This window comes from Stigmatopora nigra, chromosome 2 (genome assembly GCF_051989575.1).
Source record: "Stigmatopora nigra isolate UIUO_SnigA chromosome 2, RoL_Snig_1.1, whole genome shotgun sequence".
Classification (NCBI taxonomy): domain Eukaryota; kingdom Metazoa; phylum Chordata; class Actinopteri; order Syngnathiformes; family Syngnathidae; genus Stigmatopora; species Stigmatopora nigra.
The window spans coordinates 14864061-14888973 of record NC_135509.1 but is presented as its reverse complement, the minus strand read 5'-3'; the positions used below and the strand labels follow the sequence as shown (position 1 = coordinate 14888973).

Genomic DNA, 24913 nt, shown 5'->3' with positions numbered 1-24913 from the left:
ACTTTGTCTCTGCATTCGCTGACACACTTGTTTAATAATTAAGAGCACAACCGTCATTTCCTGGCATGCACACGGCGAGCTGAAAGGCAAGCGCCAGACGGCTCACAATTTCTTACTGTACAGTACGCACGCAAGTCTGAATTTAGAGTTGCTGTTGGACCATTTTATGCTTCATCATGCCATGGTAGCACTGAGCTCTATGGTGTCAAATTCCAGGGCCAGGGCCCAGATCTGGCCCAATGCGTCTTTTTTTTTGCGGCCAGCGAAAGCAAATCACCTTAATTAAGACCATGTGTCATGTGTTCATTTGTCGGGGGTTTTGGGTGAATGGGTGTGTTTTCTTTGTGTGTCCCTTTTGGCTCCCTTTACAGGGTGTTTGTGGTTGTCATCAACCCAAGTCTATGTATTTAAACCCTGTGTTTTTGACAGAGGTTTGCCTGATTGTCGGTGTGCATCTGGCCTGTTAAGTTCGTATTTTTTTCCCCCGAGTTTTCATTATTTGTATGGCTATTTTTTCATTAAAATCCTGAGTTATGCACAAACACGGCTTTTAAATACCGGAACAGGGGTTGATGACAATTACAAATAACTGGGTCACATGACAGATATAGTGTTAATATAATATGTGGACAAAATATAATTTGAAACCTTAGTGGAGGTACCAAAAATATCTCCAGTACATTAATCTTTAGTTTCTTCCCAACCTTGCTTTTGTACGGATACTGGACGGAACAGTGTGACCGATCCTCCCACACGTCCTTGCGATGTATCTGTTTACATACGATGTCCGGTGCGCAGGTGTATCGTCAGCGCAATGAGAAAATGGAGCTAACGTCATGAAAACAATGCAGAAAAATATACATTTTACACCAAAGAAGTTGGAATTTAACACGAAACAAGTTTCAAACTGTACTCATTCAAGTACAAACATGAATACAGTAATCCCTCAAATAACGCGGATTATGTAGACCAAACATGGCCGCGATAATCGAAAAAAACGCAAAGATCACCTCTAATATAACCACATCTATAATCACGACATACCATACTTCACGTTTTGGTGCTTATGCAAAAACACAAGTACACAAGTACAATGATCAAGAAGTGTATTTATTAAATCTTAGTTATAGGCATGTGAAAAGACTGTATACACCTAAAATGCTATTGTGACAGGGCTCACATAGTGTACAGTGCAGTGTAGCCATTAGTCATTCCATATTGGCCATTGATGGAGAAGCATGTGAGCTTTCCACGCCATGCAGGGCACATTAAGCCAACTGCAGGCAGAATTTACTGGAAAGACTCAGCTGAGAGTTGTGCACGCTGCAAGAAATATCCTGCAAAAGCACTCGCATACCTCTCTAGAGAGTGGACACGTACAATCCGTCTCACATGCACTCAACGGTTTCATTCAAATTCAATGCAGTGTTTGAACTTGGCTTGGGAGTTGAATTTGTTTGATGACCCATGACTCCAAACTCAATATTTGGACCCTCAATGAAGTATCATTTACTTTAGTTCCCATAAAATAAAACACCAACAACAATGTTGTATTGGTTGCAAGGGCTTTTTCAATGAGAAAAGTAGAACTGGTGTTAATTTTCTAAACCACTTATCCTCACTTGGGTCGTGGGTGATGCTGGAGCCTATCCCAGAATTAGTGGCCAGCCAATCGCAGGGCACGAGGAGGTTGACAACCAATGGATTAGTGTTTAGCGAGTTGGCCTCCCAGTTTTGGGGTCTTGGGTTCAAATCCAAGTCGGTTCTTCTGTTAAGAGTTTGCATGTTGTCCTCGGGCCTGTGTGGGTTTTCTGCGGGTATTCCGGTTTCCTCCCACATTCAGGGTCGGCTGATTGGACAGTCAAAATTGCCCATAATGTTTGTATGTGTGTGTTGTTTTCTTAAGGGCCTAATTACCAACTACACTGACATGGAAAAGTCTTCACGACAGACAGCCTCGATTTCAATACAATTCTGGTTGCCATGTCCAATCAATCATGTTTGCATCGTGCAAGGGACAGACCCCATTCCATGTTGATCACGACATACCGCTAACAACTAAATAGTCGCCGCAGGGCTTTGGTTATAACACATCGTGACAAAAGTGTTAGATTGTAACATTTAAAGCAGATGTGGGAAGTAACTATTTACACGTTGTTACTTACTAATTTTGCCTTATCGAGCTATCAAAGCTGAACAGAAGCAGAATTTATATTTGAATGATTTTTTTCAATTTATTTACATTTTTTTTTTACAAGTTCACAAACACTGAAGAAGGTGCCATTCAGTAAATCAGGAAATTCCAAAGAACAAACTATTCCAAAGGCAGTTCATATTTATTTGCATTATCCAGTCGCTTGTTTATTCCTGTTGGAGAGACATATGATTAAAAACTTAACATGTACTTTTTGGCAGTGCAGGGTCACATTTTTACCTTTACTCATCCTTTGCTGTAAGAGTTTCCCATAAAAAGAGGACACTAAGGATGTCAGCAGGAGTCTGTCATGTGGTTTGGGAGTATCTGTACAAATAAGAATAAAATTACTACACCAATCTCCAATAGAGTTATTCTGCTTTTGTGCTATATATGGTGCTAATTCAGAAACAATTAGTAACAGAGCCCAAAAGCAAACATGGCTAAATTATTAAGAAAAGATGATCATTCCAAATTCAACCCTATATAGAAGAAGGTGTCATTTGTTTTTTCTTACGTGTGCCTGTGAGGTATAAAATGGCTTGTGGTGTCCAGTTCCGTCGCTGAAAATGAGAAAATACACATTTAATAAATGCCATTATATGATATCAATGTTGTGTACTTTATGTTCTCTTACCTGATGTGCGCCACAGCACTGAGACGCCAACATCACTATCAGTAACACAGCTATTAAAGACATCTTGCTGAAATACACATTTGGACAGTTATATAAAACACCAAAATAAGAAAATTGGAGCAACTATTTAACAGTAGATTTGAAAATTATGGATTTAGCTGATAGTTACAAGATGGAAAATATTTTCTTTATATGAGAATAATTCCAACCTACCTTCTAGATGGAAATATCTTTTATTTCTATTTTTTTTGTGTTATATTTGAAATACTTCCTTAATTTGTATATTTTGTATTATTGAAGCTATCATCAAAATATTGAGGGAGACATGAAATATAATACTCATGTATGAATATAGACATTTGTCGTGAATATTTAAATTGATCTATTATTGAATATTTCATTTTTTATAGTGTTATATTTTTTTAATTGAAAATATATTATATATATAAATATATACAATATTTATCTCAAGCATAAATGCAAATGTCTGCAAGGGTAAATGTTAAAATAATAGAATAAAAGCAGCTTTGCTTGCTTTTGTAATTCATTAAGACTTAAAATGCATACATGTTCATATAAAGTTGACATATCGACAAAACAGTAACAAGGAAATGGGTTTAATTTTCCTCATCATAACACTAGTGGTTGGTTTTGCAAAAAAATAAACAGAAAAAATAACAGCAACAAGTATATCTGTATGAAAAAAAAATCTTACCTGTATGTAACGATCTAGTACTTGCACTCTCCCTCTTGCTCGCTGCTCGTCAAAATGAAGAAGAGCAGCCAATTTGCGTTTATGAAGGCAAATTTAAGGAGCTGACGTCACAACTGGACAGTTGCTGACATGTTTGACAAAAGCTGTGAAAACTGACCTACCACATTAATCACACACATTTGTGAGGTCTATGGGGAGGTCAAGAAGGAATATAGTACAAATACTTACTAACCTTATTGAGTTCCTGTCAACTTTTCACATTTATTTGCTGGATTTTTAAAAAATGTTGTTGTTTTTTATCAACATTTGACCAAATGACAGCTATGAAGGGACATTTAAAATAGAAAGATGAATTAAAAGCTGTGTTTGTCTCCATCTGTTTGTTCTCATCAATTAGACAATGCAGAAAACAATTTCTGTGATGACGACCGGGATATTTCTGAACGATGACTATATATTTCCTCTCATTTAGAGCTTAATTAGTGTACCTTGCTTTTGTGAGTCACACACATTAAGATGAGTTTAACCACAAAATGGATCAGTCGGTGACTTCAGCTCAAATGACTTCAGTCCTAGGAAATAAAAAAATGGATTTGTTTTAGGAGAGACACAGGAAAACACAAAATGCTAGGACACTTACATTATAAAACCAGTCTCATGTTTTTTCTACTGTATATATGTAAATATATATAAAAATTATATATATATATATATATATATATATATATATATATATATATATATATATATATATATATATATATATATATATATATATATATATATATATATATATATATATATATATATATATATATATATATATATATATATATATATATATATATATATATATATATATATATATATATATACTAGACATACACTAAAAGGTTACTTCTGAATTCCGCCATATTTCACACAGAAAGGAAGAAAATATATTATTAAAAATACAGAACAGATATTTCTAAAACAAAAGACATACTTTATTTTAGAAGAGTAACAGTAACATTGTCATCATTGTATCATACGACTGCAATCTGAAGACATGTACAGTATTTCAACAACAGCATAACATTTTTCTCACTGTCCAATAAGAAAATATAAACAAATATTGGTACAGTCATTTCTCATCTTACATGATGCACTCGTGTATTATATGTAAAATAAAGATCACTCTTTCAAAGTTTCATTTCTTTTGGACCCATACATAACACATGTCCTGTATTCAGGCACTTACTTTTTGGTGTTAATAAACAGTTTCGGAAGACAATACTTGATTTTTGTCTGGGATATTCCCCATTTTTTAACCAACAGAGTGGTAATGTCATGGTAATATGTATACAGTATATACATTTGTAACTTTAAACATCATGGGTGCAACTTTCTAAATAAATGCTAAAAAAAAAACTACCACTAAGAACTAGGCTTAAAGATACAAAAATGGAATGAAAAAGAAAATAATTATTGTAAATAAAATCTGTCACTAAATGAATTTAGGTCCCAAACCGTAAATACAAAAGTTCATTGTACTCCGTCACAATGAAGAGAAGTATGTAACACATTTACTTAATTTTGCAAGTTGTCATGAATAATGTGTAGGACACACCCATATTAACACTATTTTATATATATATATATGAATACTATCCATGGAAAATGCAGCTTAAGGAAAAGATAAGAAAGAAAAAGCAATGCTTTTCGGGGGGACCTTTTCAGAATTTTTTTTACAGATCAATCCGGGTGCCCTAGCTAGGTTCAGTCCAGAAAAAAAACAAGCAAAATGTTTTCTTACGTATTTAAAAATGAGGAATGTTTTAGGATGTGCAGGATCAGTCACAGTTTGGCAATATCCAGATAAATAGTAGCACAAAAATGTGTTTTCTGATGTCATACCATGTTGTTGCTCTCACCAATTTTATCCACCAACTGAAAGAGAAAAAGAGACAAAGGTCAATAAAGATGTTTTGATGGGGACGTGTCTTGGAAAAAGGAGTTTGGAGCGAGGGTCTATCAGTGATGGGCAGCCATAGGGTCTCACTTAACTCGTATTTTACATACAAAGTGACAAGGTTAGTTTTATGTAGCCCGGGATACCTACAGTCCTGATCCCTGGTAAACTGAGCAGAGAGCCGAGCACCGGGATTCGTCGGATAAAACCCACAGCCACCGGGAAGAATCCCCTGTGAGAATCAGAGAAGCAAAGTCTGAGAAAAGTGTATGTGAATATAGATGAAAATCTTGACAGTGTTTAAAATTGACCGAAATAAAAGGAAGAAGCCGTAAATCTCAAGAACCACGCCAATGATGGGCCAGCCGATCAATACGACAAACACTCCTCCCAGGAAGAAGCTGGTGGCTTTGGCTTTGTGCCGCTGGAAGAAGAATCGGAATGTTCGCTCGAGGCCGATGACAAAAGACAAACCCGCGACGAAGAGAATCTGAAGAAGGCAAAAGTAGAAGATGAGGAAGCACTTGTATGAATCGGGAACTTTCAGATCAACTTACATTTCCAATGGCCAAAAGAGCTTTATCAAAAAAGAGCATCATTCCAAAAATCAGGAAAAACACCCCGAATCCTGTCAGCCCCATTCCGATTTCTGCAAGAAAAGAGTGAAAATATGTTCATGAAAGGACAGAACTAATTATGTGTAACATTGACCAACGCAGACATACCACATCAATACTATTTTTATTCGCCCATCTACAGGATTTCTCATTATATCTTAGCATTAAGCTAAGAGGACTATTTTAACCAAAATAATATGATTTGCATGAAAATAACTCCTGTTTAATTCATCAGCCAGTTTTACACTAAACCTCCACGGTATTTGACAAATGAATAGCTTAAACTAAACATCTTTATAATAAGGTTTTACCCTTTTTTCAACCTTCAAATATTTACAAAAAAATGCAGCAGCACCCCTGAAACACTCGTTTAAAAAAACGATACATATATAATATTAATTTAAAAAAAAAGAAAAACTGCCACTTCACCCTAACCAGTTGTCTGCGACAAACCACTGACAATCAATATTTTTTGTGAATAAAATATTACAAAGAATATAAAAAGAGTACTTAAACAAATAACATAACAAACATAAATTATCTAAGAATTTCTTTTAAACAAAACAAGCATTTTCTCCTCAAACCAGCGAATAAAAATCCAAAATATACCGATATATATTTGTTAAATATGTAAAATTCATAGCGCAGCATCGTTTACTTCCGCGTTTTCAGTGATGTCACGAGCCTTTCAGCCAATAGCGTTTCAGTAAACTATACACTAATGCAGGGCTAACCGGCTTCCACGCAAAAATACAAAAACAAAGAAGCGCGAAAGCCACTACTCTTACTTTGCGAGTCTGTGAGCGAAATCATGATGGCCACAGCTGGCGTGTGTATTTTAGTAAAAGAGGCTCCAGGCAAATTCAAGCCCGTGGCACTTGACGTTGGCGGGGATTAAACTGTTGATTCCTCGGGCATTGGTTGGAGAGAAGCTAGCTGCAAGCGAACGAGACGACGCGTTCCGTGACGCCACGTCCTCGTGTCCAAAGATCGTCTATTTTGGACAAACTCAATGCAGATTTCACATTTATTTCCATAAATGTAATTTCTATGGAGAAATCCCACATGCACAAACAGAGTGAATGTCTTAGCCAAACAGAATGCGCAGTTTAAAACAAATATAATTTTTTGCAACATTTTTTTTACTGTTCTCCCCAATATTTAGACTTTTTTTTACAGACATGACGACATTTTAAAGTATCATAAATGACCAGAAATTTGCCCCACAAAAATATATCATTGGGTGGAAAAGGGGACTACAACTCCCTTAAGCATTGGTGGACCCGGAAACGCGTATTCCTTGACGTGTTCAGTAGAATATTTAAAAGGAATCTGGCAACCGCTAAAGTGGAGTCAAATGCGAGCTTGTCAATGATCATGACTTTATTAACCCGTCACTTTTAAAGCTTGCTATTGACCCGTGCAATCGGACCGCCATGGGTACTGTTTTTGCCATTATTCTTGTGTTTATTGGGTGTTGTAGCAATGTGGTCACCCTGGAGCTGCTTGTCAGGTTAGTGACACGCAAACATACTTGCATGGCAAGTTAGGACTTCTTGCACTTTAGATGGTTTATGCAATGCAGCACATTATTGAAAGGATCGATTCCATATATAATGCAAGTAGTACCTCGATTTAAGAGTTGGATTTCTTTTATAAACAAGCTCTTGATTCAATTTATGTAATTAGAAAAGAAAATGGGCTGTATCATAGGATAATTGATTCAACATTAAATAACCATTGCCGAACGTCATCGATAATCAAATTAATTGCCAGTTATTTTGATTGAGATTCATTTACATTACATATCATTACATACAAATCCTTGGAAGTTTAAAATTCCTAATGAAAATATTCTCTTATTATTGTCATCTTATGCAAAAGCTTTTTTTTTAATGTTTAATCTATTTTGGTGTCTTCAGAGAATTCCCAGGATCTGGCAACATTGTCACATTTGCACAGTTTGTTTTCATTGCATTGGAGGGATTCATTTTTGAAACACGGTTTGGTACCAAGAAGCCTGTCATCGCCATCAAGTAAGCTATTTAAAACATTAAATTTAATTGAAATGAATATTGAACATCAATTTTGGACCATAATGTGGTTTGCTTCCTAATTTTATTGTCATATTTCCTTAAAGGAACTATGTGATCATGGTGAGCATGTTCTTCACGGTCAGCGTGGTCAACAACTACGCTCTCAACTTCAACATCGCCATGCCACTACACATGATCTTCAGATCGGTAAGATAAATAGATTTAGGTTCTCATAATACGCCACCTTGAAGTGCCAATATTGTGTGATGTGTTGTGGTTTTGCAGGGATCTCTCATTGCCAACATGATCCTGGGTATTATCATCTTGAAGAAACGGTCCGCATCACTTAATCTTTGTCCCTCTTACTCCCTACCAAATATCTCTCCAAGCTCTAATCAAGCTACTTGACTTAGTACTCTGTCTTTTGGTCTTTTGGCAGGTATCCACCCAGCAAATATTTGTCCATTGCTTTAGTTTCTGCTGGCATCTTCATCTGCACTATCATGTCAGCAAAGCAAGTGGTGAGACAGTTGCTCAGTTTACACTGCAAAGTTCCATCGAATGCAAATTTAAGTGATCATTTGGAGTCTTGTGTAAAAAAAAAAAAAAAGAAATGTATATATGAATCGCAGATATATGGGCTGTTTATTTTTGCAGAATATGGCTAACGAGGGTTCAGAAGAGCAAGGATTTTATGCCTTCATGCGCTGGCTTATAGGTAAGTAAACAAGCCACTGATAACTGCAAAAAACTGTAAACTAGGATACTCGTAACACAAGGTTCCACAGTACTTTGTTGACTATTGTTTATGCCACTTGGCAAAAAAAAAAATCTTCATTGTCTTTTCAGGAATTGCCATGTTGACGTTTGCTCTGCTCATGTCAGCACGAATGGGAATTTTCCAGGAGACCTTGTACAAGAAGTTTGGAAAACACTCCAAAGAGGCTCTATTTTATAACGTGAGTAGTTTGTCAAATTTTGGATACAGCTATGTTACCGGTATGTTTTTTTCAGTTTGTTTTGAGGGACAATACAATCCCTATTGGGTTTATCTTAATTCCAGTCTCTTTTGTTTTTCCCTTGCAGCATTTCCTTCCACTGCCGGGATTCCTGCTCCTCTCCACAGACATCTACAACCACTGCATCCACTTCAGTCATAGCTGTGAGTCACATTTATGGACAGGATCATAAAATTTCAGCCCCACAAAGATAAAAGAAAAACATGGATTGCTGTCAGGTCTGAAATCTCTGCTCTAAATGAAAATATGGGGAGAATTACAATTTGGATTTATGTTAAACGTGTAGTCAAATTCTGCACTAAAGAGACCATTAAACAAGAAAAAAATAGCCCTTCAAAACAAATGCATTGACACACGTAGCATAACATTTATCAGCAAAAAATATTGCTGTAAATGCACTGAACTACAATGACTGTAATGTGACCTGTGAAAAAGAAAATGATCACAATTTATTTTCCAGCCCCTGTGCTCATTCCTGTCATTCAAATGAACGTTCCGATTATGTGGCTCTACCTCTTTGTCAACGTCATCACACAGTATCCTTTTATGTTCTCAGGTTTCTTTATGCAAATGCAAATATTGGTTTTGTCTTTCTTTTCCTCACTCTATTTTCCTTAACCAACCACCCCTAAGGTACGTATGCATCCGTGGAGTGTTCATCCTGACCACCGAATGTGCCTCACTCACCGTCACTCTGGTGGTGACTCTGAGGAAATTCCTGAGCCTTATCTTCTCCATCCTATACTTCCAAAATCCCTTCACTCCGTGGCATTGGGTGGGCACTGCAGTTGTTTTCATGGGCACGCTAATCTACACTGAAGTCTTGAGCGGCATCACTGGGGCAAAGAAGAAGGCCGAGTGACCATGGCTGCTGTGGACATTTTTAGATTCTAGACTAGCCACTATATGGTGGTAATTCTACTGTACTTAAGTAGATTTCTCAGACAGATGTACTTGAGTATTTATTTTTTGACCACTGTTTACTTTTATTCTGTACATTTTAAAATGTGTACTTTCCACTGCTGACAGTGATAAAACAGAAAAATGCCCTGTAGTCATCAGGATCACTGGTTTGTTTTGATAACATATAAATCAATGCAGCGATTGAATGGGTGTGCGTGCGTGTGCATGTGCGTGCGCGTGTATGTGTGCATGTGTATGTATGTATATATTTGAATATATATATATATTTGTGTATTTTTTTTTGTTTGTTTTGATAACAACTCTAAATAAATTGATTTGAAGCAAAAGGACTTCAGGACACGATGTTCTTATACACTTCAGGCGGAAGAACTAAAGACCAATCAGAAGGCACAAGTTTGATTGGCATGAGTCTTTAGCCAATGAGACTCCTCTTTCAAATTACTATGTACACAAAGTTATCTTCCGGGCGCAATGGTTTGAGCACCAATGATAAACCACGAGGTTAAGTTACGTTTTTTACCAACCAATGGGAACTGACATTACTCTTTCTCAGCTGCATGGAGAGACAGGGCGGATATTTTTGCTTGATTTGGATTTTTGGACGTGCCAAGTGTTTGGATTTTCAAAACAAGATTCGTGGAGATCAAATTGTTATTTCATGGGTGGAAACAGCCCGAGTCATCTCCATCCTGCTGATGGAGAATTTGCAGGCCTCACTTTGGTGGAGGGCATTCGGGTGAGTTGGAAGCCTTATAAATTGGTTCATTAAGCATCAATTCGTCTTCATCTTCATTTACATATATCGAGAGGTATGCATACCTGTATGATAACGATTGTTATTGCTATTAATTTCCATCAAATAGCTTTTTGTTCAGCAGTATGACCCTGGAGGGACACTGGGGTACAGGGTTGAAGCTAATTATAGAGGGAGTTACATACACTAGGCTTGGAAAATAAATACTTCAGCAACCATGTTAAAAAAACACTTTATTGGTATAGTACTTTTTACATTGAGAAAAATACATCTGCTCGAAATTTAGCAATATACATGTGCATCTTATTAATCAAACTCAAAAGTAGGAGGAGTCACAAAGTTTTCCTTGTGTGCATAAAATACTGTCGTGTATAGTTGGTTCAACTTATTTTGAAATGTAGCAATAATAACGCTTGTCACCTTATGTGTGTTGTCAGTTGTCAGACAGAGTCATCAAACGAATGAGACAGAAACTGATCAATCCTTGGTCACCATCTCCGAATCTTCCACTTCATGCTGACTCCACCTCTGTCACCACGACAACGCCTATTATCCCGTCTCCCTCTGTGAAGCAGCCTTTTCCTCTTGGTTTCAGTACTGGCCCACCACCTCCTCCTCAAGAAGCAACTACTGCACCCGGAAGCCCTCCTTCTCGTGTCACTTTTCACTCCCCTATATCACCCGAAGAACATGCACCCGCGCCTCCAACTGAGCCCACTCCTCCTCCAGCTGTAGACTCCTTCCTACTACCTCCAGCAGAGCCCAATAAAATTCCTCCTCCTCCTGTAAATCCTGGACATCCAGTTGTCCCTGCTTCACCTCCTCCTCTACCTACAACATCTGTCCTTGTACCTCCAACTGAACCGATTTCACCTCCTTCTCCTGTCCAGCCAGCTCCTCCATCTAAGCCTCCTCCTCTTGTGGAAACAGTACCAGTACAACCAGAACTCTCTACAACTCATCCACCATGTGTTGTCCCCGTTCTTATGCCTCCAGCGGAGCCTTCTTCGCCTCCTCCTGTAGAGCCAGTTCTTCCAACTAAACCTGCTACAACTCCAACAGTCGATATTGAATCTTCAAACACAACACAGCTTGCTCCATCTATTCATCCACCTGTAGCACCCATTTGCCAGTCTCCATCTGAGCCAAGTATGCTTCCTCCTCCTCCTGTGGTGCAAACTTCAGGTGAGCCTGCTACGTCTTGATTTGAGATTAGGCATTGGCCTTTAATCAATTTGAAGATACAGTCATAACTGTACTTACAAAATTAATTGGTTCCAGAATGTTTCCTAACTTGAAATTTCATAAGTAGATCAGTACTTTATATGTAAATTCTCAAATCCGTTCCATTAGTCTTAATAAGGTCCGATCACCATTTGGTTACCCTGACAAAAAAAATATAATAATAATCATTTTGTGGAAATCTAATTTGGCACTGAAATCCAGCTGCTTTTTACCATTTGGTAGTTAGCAATTGTGCCGGTGCCAGCTGGGGTAAAAGAAAGGTGTAACTGGACTATAGCTAAGCAAAATAGATGCAGTTTTATTCATCCCTTTGTTCTAAATATTGATCCACATTTTCTTGTGTTGTTTTCCAATGATTGTTATTACTTCAAAAGTAAATCAGTGACTGTATTGTTCAATCGGTTTTCATTTCATTATGTTTTAACTTTAACTCAAGGGGTACTCACTGTCTTTTTCCACCTGTAGACTCCGTTCTTCTCCATCCAGCTGAGCCTCTGACTCCACCACCTTGTCCATCACATTTGGAGTCCGTTCTTCTGGCTCCTGTACACCCACAGTCTCCACCACTTTGTTCTGGTGTGGACCTGGCTGTGGTGGCGCCAACTCATGAGGAAACCGGCAAAAGTATTCCACCACCACCTGCACAGGAGCCGGCCGCCACCACGCTGCTGTTCCCTGATGTGGAGAAAGAAGTCAGCGCGTTTGTCTCAGCGGGGCCCTCAGCGGCTGGTGAGCATGCCACCATCTTATAGTTCACAACAGCTTTACTTACATAGGTGATTTTGCTTCCAAAAGCTGCCTCGGTGGTGAACCTGGAAGATTTTGAGAAGGACCTGAGGCAGAAAATACAGGAAGAGATGGAAAGAGAGCTACAGGGGGCGATGGAGTGTAGGAGGGCAGAACTACAATTGCAGTAATTGAATTGAATTTAATTGGGGCAGCCCAGCGAATGAGTGGTTAATGTGTCGGCCTCACAGCGTACCTGTTTTGTAGGCTGGAAGCGATGCAGACGGAGACCCACGCGGCAGCCGAATCATGGGCTGCGGCTGAAGTGGCAGCGCGGGTGAAAGCGGCACTGAAGGCAGACGAACCGGAGCAGGCAGCCAACATTAGCAAAGCCATCGCCAAGGAGCGCCACAGGACGGAAGACGAGCGGCTGACAATGCAGCTTTACGTAAGGCCACACACGCACGCCAGTCTAGTTCACACAAGTGAAACGCAGGTTGTCATGTTTCTACCTTAATGGATTACTCCAAAATTCCTCATTGACAATCTTCACAGACACAAGTCAAAGATTTAGTTTTTGTCCTGTCTTATCTCCCTTTTTTCTCTCTTACGCCCTGCTCCCGTCTCAGTGGATGGAGATGAAGGTAGGATGGTAGAGAAGCAACAATGTGCTTAGAATTTCATTTCAACTTGGACTGTCCAAACTAACTGATCATCCCATCGTCCATTGGTTGCTATTGACAGCGATAGACGCACAATCCAATTTGACTGTCAAAGCGAAACAGATGTCTATTGCCGTTATTGGTTGTGTTTTATTTAAAAAAAAAAATACTAACATACCTGGGCTGGCTAGGAATGAATTAATTAGACATTTGTTTTTCACAATTAAAAACTGTTTGTTGAGGAATTAACTATACAATTTAAATTCAAGCTTGTTATTGGTCATTTACTATTCTAAAAGCCCTAACTACACATTGGATTAATTAAATAAATTAAAAACAACTGTAAACAATCACACAGTGATTTTACCTCACGAGTTTGTTAGCATAATGCTAGGTAGCTAGCTTTTCCTCCTGTCACAAAAGTCACTTAGTCTCCATATTACTTCAGGCTCTTTATTGCTCACCTTTTAAACTTTATGAATGAAAAATAAGAAGAATAAGTATGTTTAAACACATAACTGTTCAACTAATCACTAATTTCACCTCATTTCATGAATACGTTAGCTTGATGCTAGCTAAGCTTGTCTCCCATATAACATGATTGTTTCAAGTTACCACTGCTTGAGTTTAGTGGTTGTTATATTTTTATTACCATGGTCACTACTTACTACTAACTTACTTAGCAACTAATTTTGACTGGTGCAGGCTCACCAACTGGAGGAGAAGGAGAAAGCCCTCAAGGAACGAGACGCTCTCTACAAAGAACACGTTGCCAAACTTGAAGCAAGGGTAAGTCTTTGGAAATGCAATATCCGTATTTGGCCACTCGAGGGCGCCAGGGCTTAGAAATCATTTTTGTGGTCAGCCAACTACAGCCACATAATAGGAAAAAAAATTACATACATTGGTACTTGGGCTGACTAATTTTGTCATTCCGTGAGCAAGCTCTTATTTTAATGTATTTATAACTCAAAGATATGTTTCCTCATGGAAATAAATTGAAACTTTACATCACTTTTAAAGTTTTATTGTCTCTCATTTGGTTATTTTACTCTGTTTTGATTGTGACCTTTCATATTCTCAGTGCACCCAGTTCTACAAAGCGACTGCTGAGAGTTTCCAGAAAGGCAAAGAGGACGCACACCGGCGATTTATGTGAGGATCCATTCAGTAATACACGTTTCCAGATATTGGTGTACTTTTCTACATAACATTATGCACAAAATTACAAAATAGAGAGCCCAATTGGAAAAAAAATATCACCCTGTCCTAGATTGAAATCATATTTTAAGTGATGAAATCACACTTTTCACTTAGTATTTAGTCCTTAGCGCCTCTTCTCATTCAGAAAAATGACCATCACTTTATAACAGGGTTAGGGAACCTATGGCTCTATGTGGCTTACGAGCCAAATGTGGCTCTTTCCATGGGTGCACACTCAGATGAACATATCGGAAGTGTACATTTTTTATCACACCCATAAACTCAGAAAATAAAAAAATGACAAAAAAATCCAACATTTTCATGTATTTTTGCTTTATTTTCAATTCTAATAATGGCTCCCAAGAAATAACATAACACAAATATAAATTGTTTATGGCTCTCTCTGTCAAAAACATTCCCGACCCCTACTTTAAAAGATGTGGAGATCTGTAATATATTTCAATCAAATCCTTTTTCTTAGGCGCTTCAACATCCAGCCAGTTTGTGGAGATATGCAGAGTCAAGTGTTGAAATGTTACCAAGAGAATCCAGGAAAAAGTCTGTCCTGCTCCAGAATTGCATCTGCATACATGCAGTGTGTGGAGCAAGCTAAAAAAGTAGGAATCATCTGCCATTCAACATTTATTTAAAAAGAACTACCATAACCCTTTTTTTCTTTCTTCTACAGAGTCAACCGAGCACTGCAGGTTAAAACTCATCGTTATTATTAAGGGTACTACATCTCTGAGTTAGGGACCATTAATGAGGGTTAACATGTCACACTTTTTACTTTCCTTTATTACACAAAATGCAACTTGCTGCCCAATTGTGCCCAACCTATGTGAGGAAGGTGTTTTAATAGCTTAGTATTTCATTTCACAAGTACTTGATATTAATCTGTAGAACTTCTTCGACATAATTTGTGTATGTCATGCAACATGTGCCTTGAAAATGGGACTGGTCTCAATAAACTGTTTCACAAGACAATTGTATTGCTTTCAGGATTTTTTGGGAACTAACGACTAAATGTTCAATTTATTAATTTGCTGTATTGTCTAGTATCCTCATTTTGATTATTTGTGTGTATACTAGAAAAACAAAGTTCACACATTTGTTAAAGAATGATTAAAACTAATTTTATGGCTATTTCATAAGGGAACAAACCTCAAATTAAACAGTGCAATAAAAACACGGTCATACAAATGCATAATACAGAGAATATTAAGCAAGGGAAACAAAATATGGATTCGTTTTCAATGTCGCTTGTCCTCTTGAGGGTGATAGAGCCTATCTCAGTTGACTTTAAGGATAAAGGTGGATTACTTCTGAGACTGGTCGCCAGCTATCAGGATTATGGGTATTTCCACTTCAGAGTACAGACCAAAAAACCTGATGCAAAACATGTTTTTTCATATAAAATTGCCTTTTTATTATTCTCCCTCTCTTAGAGGACACTCGTAGTCAGCCAATGGCGGTACTAGATGTTCTGTCCTCTTGGACTTGGTGTTCAAATAAATTGGATGTCTAGCATCTTCATAGTTTCCAATGAAAAACATTAAAAAGGTAAATGTATTGTATATAACAAAAGAAAAAAAAACAATGGATCTAAATATGATCCTTGGAGAACTCCCAAGAAATGTTAAAAAATACCTACAAAACCAATAAACATTTGACATCAACGTCAAAATAATTCTCAAAAAAAGGTCCTCATTCTACTTGTATAATGACAATAAAAGCATCCAATTCAATTCAAAGAGTGGTGTGGAAAAATCGGGAAATTCCCTAGAGAAAAGAAAAATGGAAATAAGATCCACGTGTTGACAACAGGTGAAAAAGGCCCGACTCACAGTGAAGGCATCTCACCCGACATTCTTTGGCATTCTTTAGCCATGACTCTAAAACGAGGTTGTGGAAGGTCTCCAGGCACGGTGCCGAGAGGCCCTGGCGTCCCGCACGTCCCGCCTCCTCTCGAGGCCTCGTTCACGTTCACGATCGGGCACTTCCCGGTCGTACGTTCCCGCACGCTGAGTCAGACGACCACAACGTGACTTTCTCCTTTCTTGTTCCAAGGAGTCGCAGGAAGCGGCTGTGGGGAGTGAGTCACTATGTTCCTCATCCTGGACCCTTGGAGGCTAAAGTTCAGCGCTTGTAATCTCTATGCATACACTATAGTACCTGGACTGAGGTTCCTAGAAATACCTTAAATTAGTTCTTCACTTTCTACTGTTGTGTGTGGTGGGAATGCTAAAACAAAAAAGCACCATGCATACTTACAAGTACACTAAAATTAACCTATCACAAGTGTACTTTATATTAGATTAGAACTTTATTTCATCCTGTCTTGAAGACATTTCTTGGTTGCAGGAACAAGACAGACACGAGACATTATAGACTTAGGTAAGAAACTGGAGCTTAAGATATTAAATTAAGATATTTGATAACACCCAAAAACCCCATAAAGTACTCTGAAATCAAATACTAAGTCAAATAATAGTCAAAATCAACAGGTAGTGATTCAGAAATTCCCCAAAACCTGAATAAACATAAAATGACCAGGGAATTCCCACAAAAAATACATAATAAAATAAATAAACAAAATATTTAATAAAAATGCCGGCAAGTGGAGTACCCAAAGAAAAACCACGCATTCCCGGGGTAACAAAAAATATAAAGTAGTCACAGGAAGGTCAGAACCCAGCTAGGATTGAACCCTCGATCTCAGAACTGTGAGGCAGACGTGTTAACCACTCACAAAAAAAGCTTTGTCATGTTCCGAGTGTGTGTGTAAAAGAGTGAGAGAGCGGGGGTGTTGACTCACTGCCTCACTAAGAGTGGTGAGCAGAGGATGAAGAGCTCACATTGACACAAGAGACTGTGAATGGAAGAAGACACCAGGAGGCTGCGCCATGTCTTTCCAGGGAGGAATAATCTACACTATGGCAAGTAATAAAGTATACTATACCTATATTCACTATCCTTACTGGTTGTTGATGACAATGGGGTACCACAAAGCTCACAGCCAGGGCCCCTGTATAACTAGGCTGCTACGTATTGGACTTTAATAAGGAAATATAATGGTGGTACTTTAACTTAGAGATGGGCAAATGTATGATTGTTTCGGGTTGTCTGTTTTTGTTACGTTTTGTGTTTGAAGTTGGATGTACAAGCTGTCAATTTTGTTTCATTTCATTTTATGAACTGCTTTATCCTCACAAGGGTCACAGGGGGTGCTGGCGCTTATCCCAGCTGACTTGGGGGGGGGGGGGGGGGCACCCTGTACTGGTGACCAGCCAATCACAGGGCACAAGGAGACAAACAACCATTCACTCTCACTCTCATATCTAGGGACAATTTAGAGTGTCCAATCAGTCTACCATGCATGTCTTTGGAATGTGGGAGAAAACCAGAGTACCCAGAGAAAACCCATGCAGGCCTGGGGAGAACATGCAAACTCCACACAGGTGGACTTGACCTGGATTTGAACCCAGGACCCCAGAGCTGTGGGGCTGATGTGTAGCATGTAGTTTAGAAAACATTTCTTCAGAAATAAAAAAAATAAGTATATAAACTACTGTCACCAGAAGCTGTTCAGTAGATGACATCATCAGCATCAGACCAGCCATGCATACGGACCTTCTACATTAACTTGATACAAGGCAACAGTTAAAGTGCATTTCTTTTCATAGTTGTTTGTGGTAAACATTTCCCATTTAGGATTACAATCCCACTAACCACAATTCCAGTCTTTTACCATGATTTTTGTTGTATAGTCTAACAGTACAGCCAACAACTGTTTTTACTGTAATTGTTATTATTTTTTAAAATGCTGTTCTTAACCTGGAGGACCCCCGCACTCAGAAACTGATTTCATTTGGTGACGTAGATGTTTGTATCAAGTCTCTAGCACCATATGAAATCAGGTTTTTGAGAGGTGGACTCAAAACTTCATGAACATAAAGTCACAAAAAGGTAGATCTGGTTTTATTACACTTAAATGATGTGTACTTCCATTTGTATTAAACCTGAGAGATGTATCAAATATAAATAAACATTGCAACTCATGAAAACGCAAATAGCCTGATGCACTATAATAATTTTTAATGTTTCATTTAGGACAATCCATCTTATTTTTTCGATAAATGACTTTTTTGCAGGTTTTGTTCTTTCTGCAGAATATACATTTCTTCAAATTTTTTTGCACCTTTGAACGCACCATCACAATATGTTCACAGATCAATGGAGTCATCCCAGAAACAAGACATTTTATACCTCCACCTTTCTAATTATTTGTTAAATTCCTCAGTAATTGGTAGTACACTATTAAAGACTTCACCCATCTTATTCCATGACTTGGGTTTTATAATACTTTGCTTGCGGGAACCAAATTAAGGGGGCAACATATTCTGATCACATGCATTACATAAAGCAGGGGTGGCAAACAAGTTAAGACACATAGAGCCAAAATTTTCAACTATGAAAGTCAAAAACTTTACGTTAGAAGCAGCATAAAAAAATTCAATCTGTCATATTATTTTTAAAATATAATTTATTTGTTTTTAATGGGCCCTGATGAAATTGAGCATTTTAAGAGAGTAAAAATAAGGAAAAACATGAAACAAAGTATATACGTATTATGATAATAAGCAAAGAGCTGCATTCATTTTGGCCTGGGAACCGCATGCAGCTCGAGAGCTGTGTTTGCCACCCCTGCATTATAGGGTTGCACAAGGTAGAGACATTTAAATTCAATTGTTGGTGATGAAGGATGCTTTGAATTCATTCATCCAACAGGTGTCCCTCTATTTGGTCTCACTACTGAAGCCCCAAAGCATCAAACCTGTGTTAATTGTATTGTATATACACAAACAATATAGTATTATACATTGCAATATCAAAAGATTCAATATAAAATGTCCCACCTAATGTGATTTCTCAAAATGCACTTTGACAGGGTGTGCCTACAGAAATGACTAAAAATAAAATTCATAAAATGTTCAAAGAAACAAAATGACAAATGAAATTCAGCAAAAAAAAGCTAAGAGGAAAATAAATTAAATCATCCACCTTGCTATATTACTCATCAAATTTATGATTGTTAATCTCTGTTTTTAATCAAAAGAAAACATTTACAAACAACACCATTTTTGTTTTGTTAAACGGTCTGTGTCCTTTTGCCTAAGCAAGCATGTCATTGTACTGCATTACTTCCTTTTTAGAAAGTTGTCCTCCTCCTATTGGACTGTTGACTGATTTTTTTCCAGTTATTCCCAATAAGCTTGGAGCCCCTCCACAGCGGCAGTTGTTTGACTGAACTCATCCCCCGTTTCGACAAAAACACACACAGTTTGTGTTTCTGGGTCATCCGGAACGTGACTTTCTACAACCACTGTCTCCTCCTCCATCTCAGTGACGCAAATGGACTTTCCTTCTTCTTCCTGGCGCAGTCGTTCTAGCATGTCCCGCACCATGGTGTTGAGACCTTGATGGCTCTCGGAGGTGCTCAGCCACCTTAATAAAATTGAGCAAGACATTAGTATCCTCATACAAACAATTATAGTAACGTGGGTTGTGTTACACATCCACTAGATGGAGCTATGCTCAAGCAAATTTCATACCATAATTACTCAATACAATAATACAGCAATCCCTGAAATGCGGTGAATACATAATAATAATGGGGCGGCGATAATTGAAAACCATAAAGTAGAGTCACCCATAATATAACCACAATAACTACAAAAGTGACCCCCCACTTACGAGTTTCAATGCGAATTTTCGCATTTCTATGAACTTAAAAAAATGGTAATAGCAGAAAAAAAGCAAGATGTGAATTCACAATAATTGGGGGAAGACTGTACCTTGTTTATCGCAATTAATAAGTTGCAAGAACTGCCTCAATAAGTGAATAACTACAATTTAGGGACAGTTTTTTTCATGGTGACTATTTAATAATATTTGGATATTTAAAACCCCTTCTGTACTATTTTTAAATTCCGGAAGTGAGACACTTAATATGCCTTTGAAACAATCTGTAATTGTGATTTACCCATTTCATGGTTATATTATAGATTCTAGACTAAAATATGTTCTTATATACACATAAACTACACATACATATATATATCTATATACAAATATATACTATACATGCATATATATCTATATATATACACATACATACATATATATACACATATATACATATATATCTATATAAACATACATACATGTATATCTATATTTCCATATACATACATACATGTATATCTATATTTCCATATACATACATAGATGTATATCTGTATACACATACATACATATATAACTATATACACATATATACATACATACACATATACACAAAAGATTGAGAATACCTCTGCAATGAACTGGGATGAGGGAGGTGAATCTTCAGTCTCTCTCTCAGGTAATTATATGCCTTTGGACCATGAAGATAGAGCTTGAAGGCAAAATCTTTCTGGGCCTTGGTGTATTCCACACCTTGCCTTGCCAGGAGCTCAACCGGAATATCTGCAATTCAATTAGAAAACTGAATTCATCACGCCTCCTTTGAATGGGAACTAGGAAACTAACTCTATACCGTACATGAAATGATTTTACCTGCGTAACATTCAAGCTTGTCCTGCAGATCTTCAATCATTTCATTTTTTTGTTTCAGTTCATCGATAGCAGCCTGCATATATTTCTTGGCCCTTCTTTCCCTCATCAAGGCATTGACTTTTTCTCGTCTCAGTTTCTGTATGGTTTTCAGGGATAAGTCAAATTTCAGTTTGAGATCCTTGGGACTAAAGGGTAGGGCATATTGGTGGTCAGTGATCTTCCTCCTGCGGCTCTTTTGTACTTCTGCAATGGCTGCCTCTTGCTATAGAAAAAGATTTGAATTAGGGATGTCTTGATCACAATGAATCAAATGCTTTTATTTTCATTATTGTGGAAGTATAATGACATATAAAGCATTCACCACATAGTGCATAAATAACAACAACAGCAGACAAATAAATAGTCTTTGGACAACAACAAACATTTCTCACCTTAGATTGAAGTTCTGCCAACATTGCAGCTTTTTTGGATGCCTATTGAGGAGAAAAAATATATTTTTTTATTTGAACTAACATATTTTGCAGCAATACATGAATAATTTCAATTCAAATGGGGAAAAAAGGCTCCAGAATCCCTGCTTGTGAGGATAAACAGCATGATAAACAAAATGATGAATAAAGATGGTGTTTGGGGGGCTGAAATTGCAAAAACCTGAAAACTCCTTTAAGAGTAAAAATTTAGACAAGGCTACACCATTGAGGCAATCTCAATTGAAAATCCCTAACAGAGTTTTGGTTGACTATCTCGTGTACTCTACAAGATAAGATGGCGGTAAGGCTCCAATAAATGTTTGGCATTGAAACAAATGAAGATACCAATTAAATCACAACCATGTTGTCTTTATCATCTTGCTGTTTTGCGCCAATATGCCACAAAGTGGGTCATTTTTTAAAATTCCTGCAGCCTAGCTGCAACCCCGTAACACCATCATTGGCCTTCCTATGTACCACTAACAATTGATTGACAAGCCATGGGATGTTTTTAATTCTTTGTGACATCCCTTGTGTTTACTTACACTCTCAGCATCATCTGGAGGGGGGACAGCATCCTTTGGAATATCCGGGGTCTCTTGTTCGTCTGCTTTCGGAGACTCTGTGTCTTCAGTTTTTTCCTGAAGCTCCTTGGGCCAATTTTCGCGCGCTCTTCTCGAAGTAGCTGTGTTTCTTTTTACTGCCTACATTACATGTAGCAAAATGACACATAAAAACACTTGTTAAATTTCAAATCTCAAATTGATACACAGACTTTGAATACAGTAATCCCTCGATTACTGCGGTTAATGTAGACTAGACATTGCCGCGATAAACGAAAAAATGTGAAGTAGGGTCACGTTTATTTAAAAATTAAAAATAATCATATTTTTATTTTTTTTACTTCAGTGCCGAGTTCTAGTAGCAATCGGATCAGGGGAGTGGTTTGCAAGTTTCAGCGTGAATTTTTATGATCTTAAAAAAACGAATTTAATTAAAAAAATAAAATTCCCCCAGAAAAAAATTTGCAATGCCACGAAACTTGAAGCCGTGATATTCGAGGTGTTACTGTACTTACCTTTTTTTTGGTTAGACTTGATTGATGGCGAGGAGTAAAGCCAAAGATTTTTGGCACAACGTTATCTCTTAGCCTGACAGTCTGCCCGGTCTTGTCAAAATCTTCCAGTTTGAAGTGCTCACTGCATAGCAGTGACCTGTCTGAGGCAACGAAACCATGCCTTCTTACTGCACGTTCCCACTGAGTCCTTCGAACTATGTCTTTAGGAAACCTTCAAAATAAAATAAAAACGGATTGAGAACTGTTATCAATGTGGTCTGTCTTTCTTAACTCGTAATGTACAATATTATGGGGTCACTTAAGGTTATACTGCATTAGGTTTATAATGTGTACACATTGAGAATTACACAATAAGGGAATTTAAGCAATTTGGGTGAAAGTAGGTGGTAGTTATGTTTCTAAAAGGCCTAGAGCATCTTAATTAGAGCAATAAGATTGTCATATCTTACTTGTGAAAGGTGATCCCATTAGTTTTCGTTTTGGGGCTGCGTTCATTGTGACAGCCGCGGGCAGCGCAAAAATCTGGCATTTTCTACGTAGAACGCTTCGCCTATTTCTGTAAACACAATACCGGAGGAAAAAAAGGTAAAAATCTCAGCTCTGGGATCCTTGGCTCTAATCCAGGTCGGTCCACCTGAGTGGAGTTTGCATGCTCTCCCCGGCCGGGCCTGTGTGGGTTTCCTCCGGGTACTCCGGTTTCCTCCCGCATTCCTAAAACTTACATGGTAGGCTGATTGGACACTCTAAATTGCCCCTAGGTATGAGTGTGAGCACAAATGGTTGTTTGTCTCCTCGTGCCCTGCGATCGGCTGGTTACCAATTCAGGGTTTCCCCCCGCCTCTGGCCTAGAGTCAAATGGGATAGGCTCCAGCACCCCCTGCGACCCTAGTGGGGATAAAGTGGTTCAGAAAATGAGATGAGAACTTGTAATGTCTTATTCTCATGCTCCTAACGGCTAGCAAGTGAATAAATAAAATCATAGGCATAAAAATGTCATTTAGACAAAGATTACACTGTAAAAACACTATTCACGGCCAGAAAACCTAATAATTGACAATCTTGAAGGTAGTCCCAACCTTGTTCTTGTGTGGCTATACAGCCATTATACACACAACTAACATTCTACAAAAAAATACCTCAATCTCAACGCAAATCCACGTTTATTCAGTTTTAATATATCAAGTCGATTTTACATTCGTGAAGAATACCCCATGTTAAGAGTATTGTCGTTATGGTAAGCCACTTACTAAACGTTCGTATGATTGCTGCCCCAAGATGGTTGCCAGTTCTAAACGCCACTGAATACACAAAAGGCATATTAAAGGCAGGATATCGTATACGTGCTGGAAGCTGACGGGAACGGACGTCGTCACTTATCGCCCATCTTAAAGACAGAACTACTAAAATCGTGTTAAAAGACAACGGAGAGTAATAAATATAGATTGCGCCGTGTTCTACTGTTTCTCACACGGCTTATTTTTTCAAAAACCCGCCAGAAATGCGGCCCTTTTACTGTGAGATCACATATTAAATCAACAAAAAAATAATCAATGCATATATAGCATCCAAACTGAATCATAAATACATAAATTCTGTTTTTGTAAACCAACCTGTTAGCAAATCTAGCAAGATTTCAGCGAGTCCTTAAGAATTCACTTGCCCGCCCGAGAAGTCATCTGCTTCAAAATGGCTGCCGGTTAGCTATGCTGCATTAAACCTTGTATTTATATTTATGGCCTAGTCCTTCTTCTTCTTTTTATTGATATATTGGCGGTTGGCAAACAGTTTTCTCGCCCCCGACTGGTGTGGAGTGTGAATCGTCATATTTACGCTAGGCAAGGCAAATGTATGTGTACTACGTATGTCCCAATACAAAACAAAGTACTTTACGTTGTACTCAAACGTCTTATAAAATATGTAAGCAAAATGAAACAATGACAATATCATATGGATGCGTGTATATAAAATAAACTATTCATATTTTTGAAGATTAGAAACGTTTCCTTCCACTTTTGCATAAACGATCTCGCCTTTTTATATTATCTCTATGGCTCAATGAAG

General features: G+C 37.8%; 3 protein-coding genes across 3 annotated transcripts; 2 read left to right on the top strand and 1 right to left on the bottom strand.

The window, feature by feature from the left end:
• Positions 1 to 5277: 5277 nt before the first annotated feature.
• LOC144181511 (vesicle transport protein GOT1B) lies at positions 5278 to 7114 on the bottom strand. Its single transcript, XM_077710060.1, has 5 exons — positions 6903 to 7114; positions 6055 to 6146; positions 5809 to 5987; positions 5648 to 5729; positions 5278 to 5475 (listed from the first exon to the last, which is right to left on the bottom strand). The coding sequence occupies exons 1-5, from the start codon at positions 6925 to 6927 to the stop codon at positions 5437 to 5439; spliced, it is 417 nt and encodes a 138-aa protein (XP_077566186.1). The 5' UTR covers positions 6928 to 7114; the 3' UTR covers positions 5278 to 5436.
• Positions 7115 to 7400: 286 nt separating this feature from the next.
• On the top strand, positions 7401 to 10223 carry LOC144182520 (UDP-xylose and UDP-N-acetylglucosamine transporter-like). Its single transcript, XM_077710262.1, has 10 exons — positions 7401 to 7627; positions 8037 to 8150; positions 8255 to 8357; positions 8436 to 8485; positions 8590 to 8671; positions 8808 to 8868; positions 9000 to 9109; positions 9237 to 9312; positions 9630 to 9705; positions 9803 to 10223. Exons 1-10 carry the CDS (start codon positions 7551 to 7553, stop codon positions 10029 to 10031), a joined length of 978 nt encoding a protein of 325 aa, XP_077566388.1. The 5' UTR covers positions 7401 to 7550; the 3' UTR covers positions 10032 to 10223.
• A 382-nt stretch (positions 10224 to 10605) lies between these two features.
• Positions 10606 to 15472, top strand: LOC144209429 (uncharacterized). The gene is made up of 9 exons (XM_077735729.1): positions 10606 to 10829; positions 11285 to 12032; positions 12579 to 12821; positions 12888 to 12980; positions 13070 to 13266; positions 14186 to 14269; positions 14565 to 14635; positions 15165 to 15300; positions 15372 to 15472. The coding sequence occupies exons 1-9, from the start codon at positions 10620 to 10622 to the stop codon at positions 15393 to 15395; spliced, it is 1806 nt and encodes a 601-aa protein (XP_077591855.1). The 5' UTR covers positions 10606 to 10619; the 3' UTR covers positions 15396 to 15472.
• Positions 15473 to 24913: the final 9441 nt, after the last annotated feature.